The sequence below is a fragment of the Jaculus jaculus genome, chromosome 3 (assembly GCF_020740685.1).
Source record: "Jaculus jaculus isolate mJacJac1 chromosome 3, mJacJac1.mat.Y.cur, whole genome shotgun sequence".
NCBI classification, from domain to species: Eukaryota; Metazoa; Chordata; class Mammalia; order Rodentia; family Dipodidae; genus Jaculus; species Jaculus jaculus.
The window spans coordinates 180321583-180335199 of NC_059104.1; the positions used below are offsets into that span (position 1 = coordinate 180321583).

At 37.4% G+C, this 13617-nt stretch overlaps 1 protein-coding gene across 6 annotated transcripts in view; it reads right to left on the minus strand.

Moving 5' to 3' along the window:
* Positions 1–13617, minus strand: part of Btbd10 (BTB domain containing 10) — a 63129-nt gene that overhangs the window by 27065 nt on the left and 22447 nt on the right. The window contains exon 1 of one of the 6 annotated variants that reach the window (XM_045145028.1): positions 11855–11988. The exons of 4 other annotated variants lie outside the window; for them this stretch is intronic. Coding sequence is in view for 1 of the 2 variants with exons in the window: in XM_004650851.2 (XP_004650908.2) it covers positions 11640–11764 (125 nt within the window). In the remaining variant the exon portion in view is untranslated. Of the gene's footprint in view, positions 1–11639; positions 11785–11854; positions 11989–13617 lie in introns of those variants that run through there. One more of the 6 variants, XM_004650851.2, reaches the window with a different exon arrangement.

Consider the following 13617-nt stretch of genomic DNA (forward strand, 5'->3'; position numbering starts at 1 on the left):
GCACTTGACTGCAAAGCCTGTCGCCCAGGTTCGGCTCCACAGTATCCATGTAAAGCTAGAGGCACAGAGTGACATGGGTGTCTATAGTTCATCTGCAGCAGCAGGAGGCCCTGACACACCCCATATAAACAAACACACACACACACACACACACACACACACACACACACACACTTTTCTCTTTCAGGTAAATAAAAATATTTTTAAAAAGAAGAAAAAGTAACCTAAGTTTCTCTTTTAAGAGCAAATTGAAGGCTGGCGAGATGGCTTAGCAGGTAAGATGTTTGCCTGTTAAGCCTAAGGACCTATGTTTAATTCCCCAGCACCCATATAAGCCAGATGCACCGGGTGGCACATACATCTGGAGTTTGCAGTGACTGAAGGCCCTGGAACACACATTTTCTCCCCCTTCTCTCTGTCTCTTTCAAATAAATAAAAATTTTTTTTAAAAACGAACAAAATGAACCCAAAGACAGTAAAGAAAATAATAAAGACCGGAGTAAAAATCAATATAATTGAAAAAAAAAAAAAACAGAAAATAAGAGGAAGAAGAGTGAAGGCAAAGGGTTAGAAGGCCAGTAAAGCTGACAGACCCAGAGCACTTGGGGGAAAAAAAAAACAAACGCTGAGAAGATACAAATGGCCAATATCAGAAATGATGTCTTCCAAAGACTACAGGTATTAAATGAAAAATTAAAAAAAAAATTTATGCCAAAGATTCAAAAACTGGAGTAACTGGACAAATTCAAGCCTACCAAAGTTCACTCCAGAAGACAGATAAGCTGAATGGCTCTATGTTTAGTAGAGAAATTTAACTTGTAGTTTAAAATACTCCTTCACAAAACTTCCAGTCCCACAAGGCTTTGCTGATGAATATCTCAAAGATTTAAAATAGAAATAATACCAATCCTATATCATTCTGAGGCCAGCATTATCCAGACAGCAAAACCAGACATCACAGGAAAACTACAAACCTTAGAACAGATACAAAATCCTAAAACGAATTAATAAATCTAACAGTATATGGAAAGATAGGATCATTACTAATAAGGTTTCTCTGAACAGACACGACTGCCTGAACATTCCCTATCAAGTTAATGAAGAGAACAGCATGGATCTCAACACAAGCAGGAAATGAATTTGACAAAATACAAAACTTCCTAATTTCAAACCAAGAACCAAACCAAACTCAGCAAAACCTGAGAACTTCATCAACCAGATAAAGACTGTCTATGGAACATCATATTTCAGAAACTTTCTGCCTAAGAGAAGCAGAGTCAAGGGACTCTGTCCTCAGCCCAATGTGGCAAGGTGGGAAGAGGCCGGATCTTCACTGTGTCCTGATGTCTGTGCAGGCTTCGTCTCCAGCCTGAGGTTATGTTAGGAGGAGGTAGGACTTTTAAGAGGTGGGCCCTAGGGTAAAGAAGCACTAAAGCACTTGGAAGTGTGTCTTTGACGATGTTGGCACTTGGGGCAGTCCCCTCTGTCTTTTTGACTTACTGTCCACTAAGAGATGAACAGCCTCCTCTACCATGTGCTCCACTGCCATACACTGTGCAGCCACAACCCCAATGAAGCAACGCCCAGTGATGATGGCGTTGCTGTAACTGTGAGCCAAAACCCAATTTTCTCTCTATAAACGGAGGGCCTTGGGTAGAAGACATTCAGATTGGTGAATAAAACTGGCCAATATTTTCAGTTGAGAAGATCATTCTAGTATATAGTATAAACATGTTACTAAAAGTGAGTTTAGCAAAGTTACAACACACAAAATTATTTTTAAAATTAAGTATATTTCCATATACTAGGAAAAAGCAATCTGAAATTGAAATTTAAAAAAATCCATTTATAGGCCTGGAGAGATGGCTTAGCAGTTAAGGTGTTTGCCTGAGAAGCCAAAGGACCCAAGTTCAATTCTCCACGACCCACGTGAGCCATATGTACAAGGGCACATGCGTCTGGAGTTTGTTTACAGTGGCTATAGGGCCTGGCATGTCTGTTCTCTCTGTCTCTTCTCTTCTCTTCTCTTCTCTTCTCTTCTCTTCTCTTCTCTTCTCTTCTCTTCTCTTCTCTTCTCTTCTCTTCTCTTCTCTTCTCTTCTCTTCTCTTCTCTCTCTCTCTCTCTCTCTCTCTCTCTCTCTCTCTCTCTCTGCTTGTAAATAAGTAAATAAGCATAAATAAAATTTTTAAAAATCCGTTTACAAAAACATAAAAAAGCAAACATACCTCATTTCAGAAAACCTAACGTTGTCAAGATATCAATTCTCCCCATGCTGACTCATAGATGGAATATAATCCCAACGAAAGAGAGAAAAAACAAGCAGGGGCTGGAGAGATGGATCAGTGAAGAAAGTCTGTCACGTATGCGTGGACACCTGATTTCAGTTCCCAGGACCTACATAAAAAGTGGATTTCGGTACTGGCTCTTTCAACCAAAGTATATGTAGGAAATGGGAAGCCGAAAATAGGAGCATCTCTCAGAAGCTTGTGGGCCACCCTGGCAAATGCAGCAGTGAACAATGAAAGACTCTGCTTCAGGGTTGGAGAAATGGCTTAATGGTCAAGGTGCTTGCTTGCAAGCTTAACTGCCCAGGTTAAAATCCCAGCACCATGTAAAGCTGGATGTATAAAGTAGAACATTCATCTGAGGTTCTTTTGTAGTGACAAGAGACTTTGGAGCATCCATGTTTTCTTTCTTTCCCTCACTCCTTCCTACTTGTAAATAATAATAATTTTTTTAGAAAAAGAATATAAAGGGATTGCTTAGTGGTCAAGGCACTTGCCTGCAAAGCCAAAGGACCCAGGTTTGTTTCCCCAGAACTCACATAAACCAGATGCACAAGGGCGTGCATATGTCTGTAGCCCATTTGCAGTGGCTAAAGGCCCTGGCATGCTCATTCTCTCTTTCTCTTCCTGTTTTTCCCCTTTCTCTCAAATAAATAAATAAATAAAATATTTTCTTAAAAAGAATATAGAATTTTAAAAAAAGAACTTTACCTCTACAAGGTGTGTCATTGGCACCATCAAAGACAAATGGATCAATGGGCCAGAATATAGACTCCAGAAAAAGGACACAAATACATTTACATGGACACAAGTTATTTTCAACAAGAGCTCAAAAGCAATTCAAGGAGAAACATGTTTTTCATCAAATGGTGCTGGAATAGATACACAATGGATATTTCATTTCCAGCACTTAAGGAAAAAAGGGTTCTCTGGTCTTGTTCAGTAGCTCATGTCACACTCAAAAGTTTACCGTAAATAGACCACAGACCTAAACTTATAAACATTAAACTTCTAAAATAAAAAGTACAACTCACATCTAACTTGCAAAGTTGTTTAAAAGTTTTAATCACATTTAAGTTTCCCATGGCAGGAAGGTTCCTAAAGACTGAAGAGAAACAGCTAGAGAACCTGGCACACCTGGCATAGTTCAGTGACTCCTACAACAGAATTGCAGTATCAAAGCATTGTGTGTGAAAATTTTGAAAATCAAATGCTGTTAAACACTACTTTGAAGTTTATAATTAAAAAAATGCCACTTTCTGAATGGACAATAGAACATGGTATAGATACACAATGTAATATTACTCAGAAACTTTAAAATAATCTATAATAAACTAATGATTGGTGCAGCTTATGTGAATGCGTCTCCAGAGCATTAAAAAAATAAATTAAAAAATATAAAAAAGCAATACCCAAAAGCTTATATACTGTATGATCCCATTTATTTAACTTTATTTAATGTTCTCAAAATGACAAAATTATAGTGATGGAGAAACCACTCAGGTTAGCGAAGATACCAACTGAGAGCAGGTGTCGCTAGAGAGCAGGTGTCAATAGAGAGGGACAGAGAGCACGAGAAAGGGCCTGTGTGGTAAAGTGACGTTTATTCTGCATGTCATCTGTGCTGAGGGTTTTACACGTTAAAGAACAAAACCCAACTCTCAGATATTGGAAACACAGTCATAATAACAATTTTATAAGTTTGCTGTAAGCCCTGAAGAACAAAAAAGAAATGGATGAGCTAAAAGAAAACTAGAAAACTAATTACTGAGATCAATATACAATTAATATGCTATCTATGAACTAATACAAGGGCTGAGGCAATGGCTCATTGGGTAAAGTGCTTGCCATGCAACCATGGTAACTGGAATTCAGGTCTTCAGAATCCACAGAAAAGCCAAAGGCCCCTCCTATAGCTATATGGGAGGTGAAGACGGGATGATCCCGAAGGTCATGGGTCAGACAGCCTGGTGCAGGCAGGCAGCAGCAGACACTGGAACTAAAGGCGTGTGCCACCACAGCTTGCTCTAGATTTTTTAAAACCTACAAAAAAAAACTTCAGAACTAACTGATATAATAGCATTCGAACCAAAAAAATGTGGACAAGTACACAAAACTATAACATCTATGATGTAACTGGGATTCACTTACAGATAGCATCATTATGCAATACAGACTTAGCACAAACATATGACACAGCTAACTGTCAGTTTGAAGACTTATCTTACTTAATTTTAAACACTTCCATCAAGTAATAACATGACCTGTCATATCTCATTAATGTTTGTGTTGCACAGTTGAAGTTTCAGGATGTATATATAGTAATCTATGCAATTCACATTTTTTTGTCAAACATTACCATGTAAGTTTGTGTACATGCATGGATGTGAAACTACATAAGGTTTTCTTTAAACAATTACACTTTTAATGGTTTTCCTCAAAGATGAGGTGACCATTTTTGTGAATTTCTGATTAGATCTATTTGAACTAGTCTCTTTAATAAACAAGTCCAATTTTCATTTCAGATTTTACACTGCAGGAGAAACCAAACTGTTTTTATTACTCTAACAAATATCATATCCTAGCTCTGGAGATTTTTATTTTTAGAATTTTCATAAATTTAAAATTTACTGTTGTATAGATAAATGTAGTTGCCACGTCATTAATCTATAGTACTCATCACTGAATAGTTATTTTCCTTGCCACTGAGATCAAATACCCAAGAAGCAACTTAAGGGAGGAAGAACTTAGTTTAGTTAATGATTTGAGAGGTGGGAAAGGTATGGCGGCGTTCCTGGTGGCAGAAGCATGTGACTGGACTCCTCTTCTAGTTTATATTTTATGTGAGAGGGAATTGGTGCAGCAAGGCTTTCAGCTACTGTAATCAAACTCCAGACACATGTGCCCCATTGTGTGCATGTGCAACTGCGTCTGGTTCATGTGGGCCCTGGAGAGTACAGCATGAGTCCTCAGGCTTCACAGGCAAGTGCCTTAATCACTAAGCCATCTCTCCAGCCCAGTTCTAGTTTTTAAACTAAACCTTTTAGTGGGATCTATAGTAAACTTACTTGTACACACTTTTTATAAGAGCCTTTAAGGTGATAAATCAGGAGTTGGCAAACCATGGCTCTTGAGCCAAACTGAACCAAATGCCTGACTTTGTTATGTCTTTTAGGCTCATATCTAGGTCTATTTACCACATGTTGAGCATCTCTAATACAAAAATCTAAAATGTTCCATATCCCAAACTTTTTGAGCACAAGTGGAAAATTCCATAAATGACCTTGTGTGATTGTCACAGTCAAAACACAGGCATACTAAAAATATCCTATAAAATCATCTTCAAATTATGTGCTGAAGATAATACAACATTAATTTCATGTTTAGATGAGGGTCCCATCCCCGAGATATCCCTTTACTTTTATGGAAGTATTCCAATTAAAAAAAAAAATCTAGAGCTGAAGAGATGGCTTAGCAGTTTAGTCACTTGCCTGTGAAGGTTAAAGACCCAGATTTGATTCCTCAGTATCCACACAAAGCCAGACGTACAAGGCACGACATATGTCTGGAGTTTATACTCACTAGAGGCCATGGTACACTCATTCTCAGGCTATCTGCCACTTCTCTTTCTCTTACTTTCTCAAATGAATAAATAAATATTTTTAAAATCTAAACTACTCCTTGTGATCTCAGGCAGGATAATCAGCCTGTATCATTGTTTTCTGCTTCTTGTATTCTTCAATGGCCAAGGTCACGGGTAGGGTCAGAGACTGTGTAGTTCACACACCAAAAGTATTTGCTACTTACTGCTCACAGGATATGTGCGTGTTTCTGTATTTAGTGACAACCCCTGTGATAACTTAAGAAGTGCTGTCAAACTTCTAAATCTAAACGGATTAAATGAAAGATCTTATTCATTTCTTTCCTTCTTTTTTTCTTTTGCCCTCCCGTTCTATCATTTAATGTCACAAATGTGCTGCTCTTCAGCTTAGTATGTGGTCAGTTCCCAAGAAACAAAGACTAATTCAAAGAGATGCTTTCAGCCAAGAAAGGGGCCAAGCTCACAACGACCACCTAGAAGTAAATCTTTTTGATGTATTTTCCTACATAAACATTTAGAGTGATATTAGCATCCTCAATTATCCCCAACACACACACACACACACACACACACACACACTTCTGGCAAGAAATAGAGCCTAACAATAGTTGTTACACTAGTCCTAAATTCTACCTGCTTTCTCTACTTCCTAGAATATCATGGGCAGTTATGGTGAGGCAGCAGCAGCAGCTGCTGTAGGAAGCTTGATATACTCTTTTTTAGTCTGCAAAGAGAGGCAGAATAAATACGAGAATATTAATGGGTGTGCCGGGGCTCTTGCTGCTGCAAACAAACTCCAGGGGCATGTGCCACTTTGCATGTCCATCTTTACATGGGTACGAGGGAACTGAACCCTGGCTGACAGGCTCTGCAAGCTAATGCCTTTAACTGTTGCCCCATCTTCCCAGTCCTTTTGATATACTGTTGTATGACTGGAATAGGAGCATCTTTTCAAAAAACAATTGAGAGAGAAACAGGTAAGTAGAGAGAATGGGTGCGCCAGGGCCTCTAGCCACTGCAAACGAACTCCAGATGCATGCGCCATCTTGTGTATCTGGCTTACATGGGTTCTGGGGAACCAAAACTGGGTCTTTTGGCTTTACAGGCAAGCACTTTAAAAGCTAAGCCATTTCTTCAGTCCAAAAACATCTTTTCAACTGAAACCACCTATGACCTGGATAACTAAAACTTCTGAAAGGAAAAAAATAGGATTTTATTACAAGGTAAGTTTGCCAAATGAGAAAAAAATTAATTTTAAGTAAAAATCAAGGGAGCCATCAGTAGCCATAGTTCTTAGGAGACTGAGGCAGAAAGACTAGTTCAGACCAGGAGTTTGAGACCGGCTTGGGCACACCACAGTAGAACTTTATTTCAAAATAAGAAAAAGAAGAAGAAGAATGATAAAAAGTAATTTATTTCCTTGTTCCTGATCTTTAAATTTTTTTTAAAGGAGAAGTTGGTAAGCAAGCATCTCTCCAAATTGAGGAACATCTGTATAGGAGCTTTTAATAGAATCATATTAAGCACTAACTATATATCAAATACTATATGTTATAGTTTTGGTACAATGAAAAGGATATCTTTGTCTTCATATTAATATATATTACGATGGAAAGAACCAGAATATATCCAAGTAAATATATCATATATCATTGGAAATATAAGGGAAAATAAAGCAAGGCAAATGGAGAACAGGAAGTCACGATACTGCGTGACCAAATTAGAACTTTATGAAGGGAATGTGTCAGAGCAAAAGCCTGAAGACAACCACGTAAGCAAGTATGCAGCTAAGGGAAGAGTGTCTACAGAGGCCTCATCTTTTACTAGTGCGAGTTTTATTCCCTCTTTGGAAAGCTCCAGAACATTAAAACTTAAATCTTGCTTGGGCTAGAGATGGCTCGGTGGGTTAAAGATGTTTGCTTGCAAACCCTGAGGCTCCAGGTGCAATTCTCAGTGCCACATAACTATAGGTGTGCAAAGTGGCACATGCATTTGGAGTTCTTTTGCAGCGGGAGGCCCTGGCGGAGCCATTGTCTCGATATCTTTCAAATAATTAGATAAATATTTTTAAAAACCTCCAACTATATGTATAGCCCTCTGCCAAATGTGTTTGGAGTTGACATTACACTGTAAGTTTAAAAAAGGAGCTTTTATTTAAAAGGGGAGGGTGGAGAGATGGCTTAGTGGTTATAGGCTTTTGTTTGCAAAGCTTGACGACCCAAGTTTGATTCCTCAGTACCCACATAAAGCTAGATGCACAAAGTGGTGCATGAATCTGTCACACTTCTTCTCTCTCTCTCTCAAATAAATAAAAATAAAATGCAGCACTAAATGGCAGTTACACAGTGGTATAATGAATTACAAAAACTTGGGCTGGAGAGATGGCTTAGTGGTTAAGTGCTTGCCTGTGTAGCCTAAGGACCCCAGTTAGAGGCCCGATTCCCCAGGACCCACGTAAGCCAGATGCACAAGGTGGTGCATACATCTGGAGTTTGTTTGCAGTGGCTGAGGGCCCTGGTGCGCCCATTCTCTTTCTATGTGTGTGCCTCTTTCTCTGTTAGTCTGATGCTCTCAAATAAATATAAACAAACAAAAAAATTTTTTTTAACTTGAATTTTGTTGGGTATGGTGGTTCATGTCTTCAATCTCAGGACTCAGAAGGCTGAGGTGGGAAGATCGCCATGCGTTTGAGGCCACCCAGAGACTACACAGTAAATTTCAGGTCAGCCTGGGCTGGAGTGAGACCCTACCTCGAAAAACAACAAAAGAATTCCAAATGTTAACTGTCAGGCATAATCATCCTGGATTAAGAACAACTGCCCTACTTACTTCTACCCACTGGGGCCAAATAACAGGAATAATTTGGGCATTCAGCACATGTCCGACACGGTACTAAGTGGCTGAGAAGATGGCAGCTTTGGAGGCTAAGCTGTTTGCCTGATATCACAAAGCACATAAAGTGGTAGGTCTGGGATGTGACCCAAGGAGTTTCATTTCAGAGTTCATGCTGAAAACCTCTATCAAGTCTGACTTAAATAAAATTTATCTTTATTTCAAAGGACAATTCTTAATATCTGAAATTAACCCCACTGCAAGATCCTTTAATATCTATCTGGAGCTAGCCCATAATTTCTTTAAGTTCTTAGTTCCTTAAGCCTCAAGGCATCCAACTTCCATGGCTTCTTGCTCTTGGACACAAGCAGCAAGATCTAAAGACATTTTGGTGTACAACACAGTAGTTTCATTCTTCCCTTAACTGAGGCTCATTTTTGCTTTGGGCTGGAGAGCTGGGGCAGCCGTGCTGAACACTACTTGCAGTTTTGTACGTGCTCCCTGACAACCACCTGGAGACTCGTGTACATAACACTGTAAGCCACCGGTACTGACGCCACAAGTGCTTACAGACCTTGCACACACCCTCATGGTTCACTTACACTTAGCCTACCAACCTAGTCAGAGGTGTACTGGATCACTTAGCATCTATTATTTATCACTTTTCTTTCTTCATTGTTACCTGTAAATTTGATAATTTGCTTCTTCCCCCAAACAATAAAACAAAGTACTAAGTTCTAATATCAGCCAACATTTGCAATAGAGATGTGTGTGTATGTACATATGTGTGCATGTATGTATGGATGTGTGTATATACACATATATATGTAAGTGTGTGCTTTGCAGGCAAATGCCTTAACCGTTAAGCCATCCCTCCAGCCCTAACAATCTATTTTTAACATATCCCATTTCACATTTGTCATCTGGTCTTCTTCAAGTTAGTCATAAAATATTCTTCATTTTTTTTAATGTTATGCTTGCTTCAAAATCAGGACAAAATCACCCATATTTTAGCAGTTCTTGTGTTCTCATAAACCTTCAAAGATGACAAAAATTACCAGTAATTTCAAGATGCTGCATGCAGCTCCTTGTATAATTATAGAATGTTTTAAATGGCCCAGAAACAATTCATATAGCCAAGTGCTTTTCCCTCTGTTTCCCTGTACCACGTTAGCGATGTTTCTTTGTTATTTTACTACTAAGTGGTGGCTCTTCCTCTCTGAAATGCTTCCAAGTGAGAGGTGACTCTTCATTGTTACACATTACTGCTATGCATTTCTTGATTACCTCCTTCCACTAAATCTAATCCAAGAGGCCCTTTTGGTTAGTGTTCACAACTTTTAAAATCCCAGCTCATTTGAACTCATTTTTAGAGGATTTTAAATATTTTATGGCTATCCGTTTCATTTTTAAAATACTGTGTAACTTTTTAAAGAAGTCACTGTGAAATCAGACAAAGTATCTTTTCCTGTCAGAATAACTTTAAAATTATATATTTTTACTTAACTTCCTAAGACAGCCTTCCTTTTTGAAGAAATTTATGCTATGGAGTCATGTTGATTATATTCTGATCAAATATCAGCAGAACTTCAGTTGATGAAGTAAGTTGTACAGTATACATAAAACACCATATATCCCAATTATGCTATGGAAGATGATTTTCATGACAGAATGTTCATAATTTTTAAAAAAGGTATGTTATATAACAGTGCATATAATATCTGGAAGTCATTTTTAAATGTGTAAGTATGATTTTAAAAATACTTTAAGTAGTTTTATTTTAATAATAGAATAACATTATATATGCTTTTCTCTGTGTACCAAATTTATATAATGAATACGCATCACTCTCATAATATGACAAACATCTTGTTAAGGATAAACTATCTTACAAGGATCAGCAGAACCAGAGTAAAGTATTCTAAAGTGTAAATTAAAAAGGTCTAGTTTCAGATTCCCCCTTTATAATTCTATTGCTATAACAAGCTTAAAAAAAAAACCTCTTTTCATCCCAAAGAACACACATGAACAAATATACCACAATGTAAGATACTATATCTAACTACATATATAAAACTCATGATAACCGTGAAATGACCATTCATATTTTTAGAAATCAGGCAGAGGAATTCACAAGGTTTCCTTGTTTTTCAAGAAAAGAATGTTACAGCTTTTTATGTACATCAAAATAAACTAATTTTAATATATAGAATGCCCCTAGAAAATAAAAAGTAGGATAGTGTTAATAAAGACAGAAGGAAAATACATTAATTTTTTTAAATTGTGCTGTTTTCTAATCAGGTAAACAATGTCACCAGTTAAGATTTAAATCTTACAATTACTTTCATTTATATTTTTATAATCTGGTTAAAAATTAATTGTACTAACCAAAAAACTTATCTAGCTTATTCTCTTTATTCAGAGTGCACATTCTGTAAGGCTAAAAAATCACCAATTGGGTTTTAACATTCAAAACTACATTTAGTCTTGTAAAATACTGCTATATACAAACAGCTCAATTAATCTTTAGTTCATCCAAAAGTAAAAATATTTTAAATCCCATATTTAAGATAACATTTCATTTTTCTATTTTCAATTTTAGTTCTGATGTACAAAACTGCTTCAAATTTAATATTTCTCTAGCTAAGTTTTGTTTCATAAAACATAATTCCAAACATAATGCACTTAAGTTACATGAAATGACCAAATAAAGCATCAAACCCATGAAAACAATAAAAAACAAACTCCATTTATTTTAAATAACTTGCCATTAAGCTGACAAATCAATGTACGATCTTTTACAGTCAGAAATGCAAGTGATCATAAAATGCAACAAAGGCCAATATTTCTCTCAGCCTCTCCTAGTCATTCATGGATAGAAGTACAACCCAGAGATATCACATAATAAATGAATACACACCTTCCTTTAGCATATGCCAAGGTAGAAATACAAAAACAAGAAAAAAAATTTGATGCCAGAGTAGAAAGGGACTCTGCTTTTTCAAACAATGCAGCACTGAAAGCTAGGTCAGCATCCTTGGGCATTACTAGGAAACTTTGGCACATCTGGTAATTCCATCCTTTTCAAGAGTCCTCTGAGCAATCAGAGCATTTCTCAGCCTCCCTCTCGCTCACCTGTCCACAGGCCTCCTTTAGCTTCCCTCTATCTACTGTGTAATAATGCTGTTGCAGATGTTTAGGCTTTAAATGTTCAGGAACGCAACCCCCCTCTACATATTAATTCAGTTCATTTTCTCACAGACACTGACTCAGCCGTGGCTTGTGCAGCACTGACGTTTCTAACCAAACAGCATCGTGTGAGCTGGGCTCGTCCCATTCCTCCATCTCTGAGCTGTGATTGGATATTGTAATTGATAGACAGGTAGAAGAAAACGCAGGAGTTGAGGGCTTTGAGATATGTAGATGTGTTGCCAAATGCCATCTGTAAAGCTAATTCTAGCTCTGACAGCTTGCCAGGTTTTAGAAAACTAGGATGCAGACAACTTTTTCCTTTCAGTATTTGTCTATCCATTCTGGTCAGTCAAGCTTCTCTTTAAATATATAAGGAAAATATTTGTACCTTAAGAGCCCACCCAAGAACTGTTCTTTTAAGCAACCAAAGTTCTCCATTCTAAAATGTGCTGCTGGGAGTCTAGAGTGACTTAAAAGGGAAACTGGAAAGCTCGCTCATGCAGTCTGAGAAGAAGTGAGCATGCGCACTTTCACATGGAAGGACACCTTGCGGCAGAGCCTGACACCGAAAGTGTGATGCCTTTATCTTTAGAAACCTGAGCAGGCTGCAGATAGGAGTTGTATACAGTTATAATCTACCAAATTCAAATGTTCAAGAGCTTTTAAGCATATTTTCTATCCAGATATTTTAATATTATATGGAAGTATTTTTCTTTTTTAAATAGCAAAAATCCTCTAGTTTGTAATTTAAAGGAAGTGTCACTTTTTATGCCAAATGTGTCAACTGAAGTCACTCTTAACATTTCAGCAAGCTACTAAATTCCTCTCTATACATAATAATTACACTATAGACACTGACAGAAAGGTTACTAATGTTTACTTATTTACATACAAACTACAGTAGCCCTCTTTCATATCAGAGTGATGCACATCAAATCTACATTCAAAAGACAAATGGGGGAAAGTAGCTAGAAATCCTAAGTTGATCCCAACCAAGCTCTCAACCATCAAAACCAAGTCAGCACACAGAAGAGTGACTATTACTACTTTTATAAATTCAAGTTTATTTTGATCACAGCCATCAAGGAAAGTGGGAGAAAATCAAAATTTTTTTAGAAAGCTGAAAAAATAGTTACTCAACTTATAGATTATTTACAAAAGTTGAAAGACTAAAACCACACTCATTTATTATTTATAAATATAAATTTCCAATCTTATTTGTAGCAACAATGTGACTAATTCAAGTACCCACTGTAGCTTTTTGAGAAATGTAATTTCCTAACATAATGAAGCCCATTTCCACCGTCCTGTTTCCCCTGTGGCTTATTTAGAAGGTGGACATAATGGCTGAAGACTATCATCTATGTCTGGTGATCATGCAGGACAAGTTAAGTAAACCAGAGATTTTTTTACTCCAAATTTCTTTTTTAAAATTAATTAATTTATTATCTACTTGAGAGAGAGGGAGAAAGAGAAGGAGAAAGAGACAGAGAGAAAGAATGGGCATGCCAGAGCCTCTAGCTGCTGCAAACAAACTCCAGAGACAAGCGCCACATGGGTCCTGGGGAATCAAACTGGTTCCTTTGACTTTGCAGGCAAGTAAGTACCTTACTGGCTAAGCCATCTCCCCAGCCCCTTACTCCAAATTTCTTCAGCAACTAAGTATACTCAACTATCTCCTACCTCTGGAAAATAAATCAATGAAT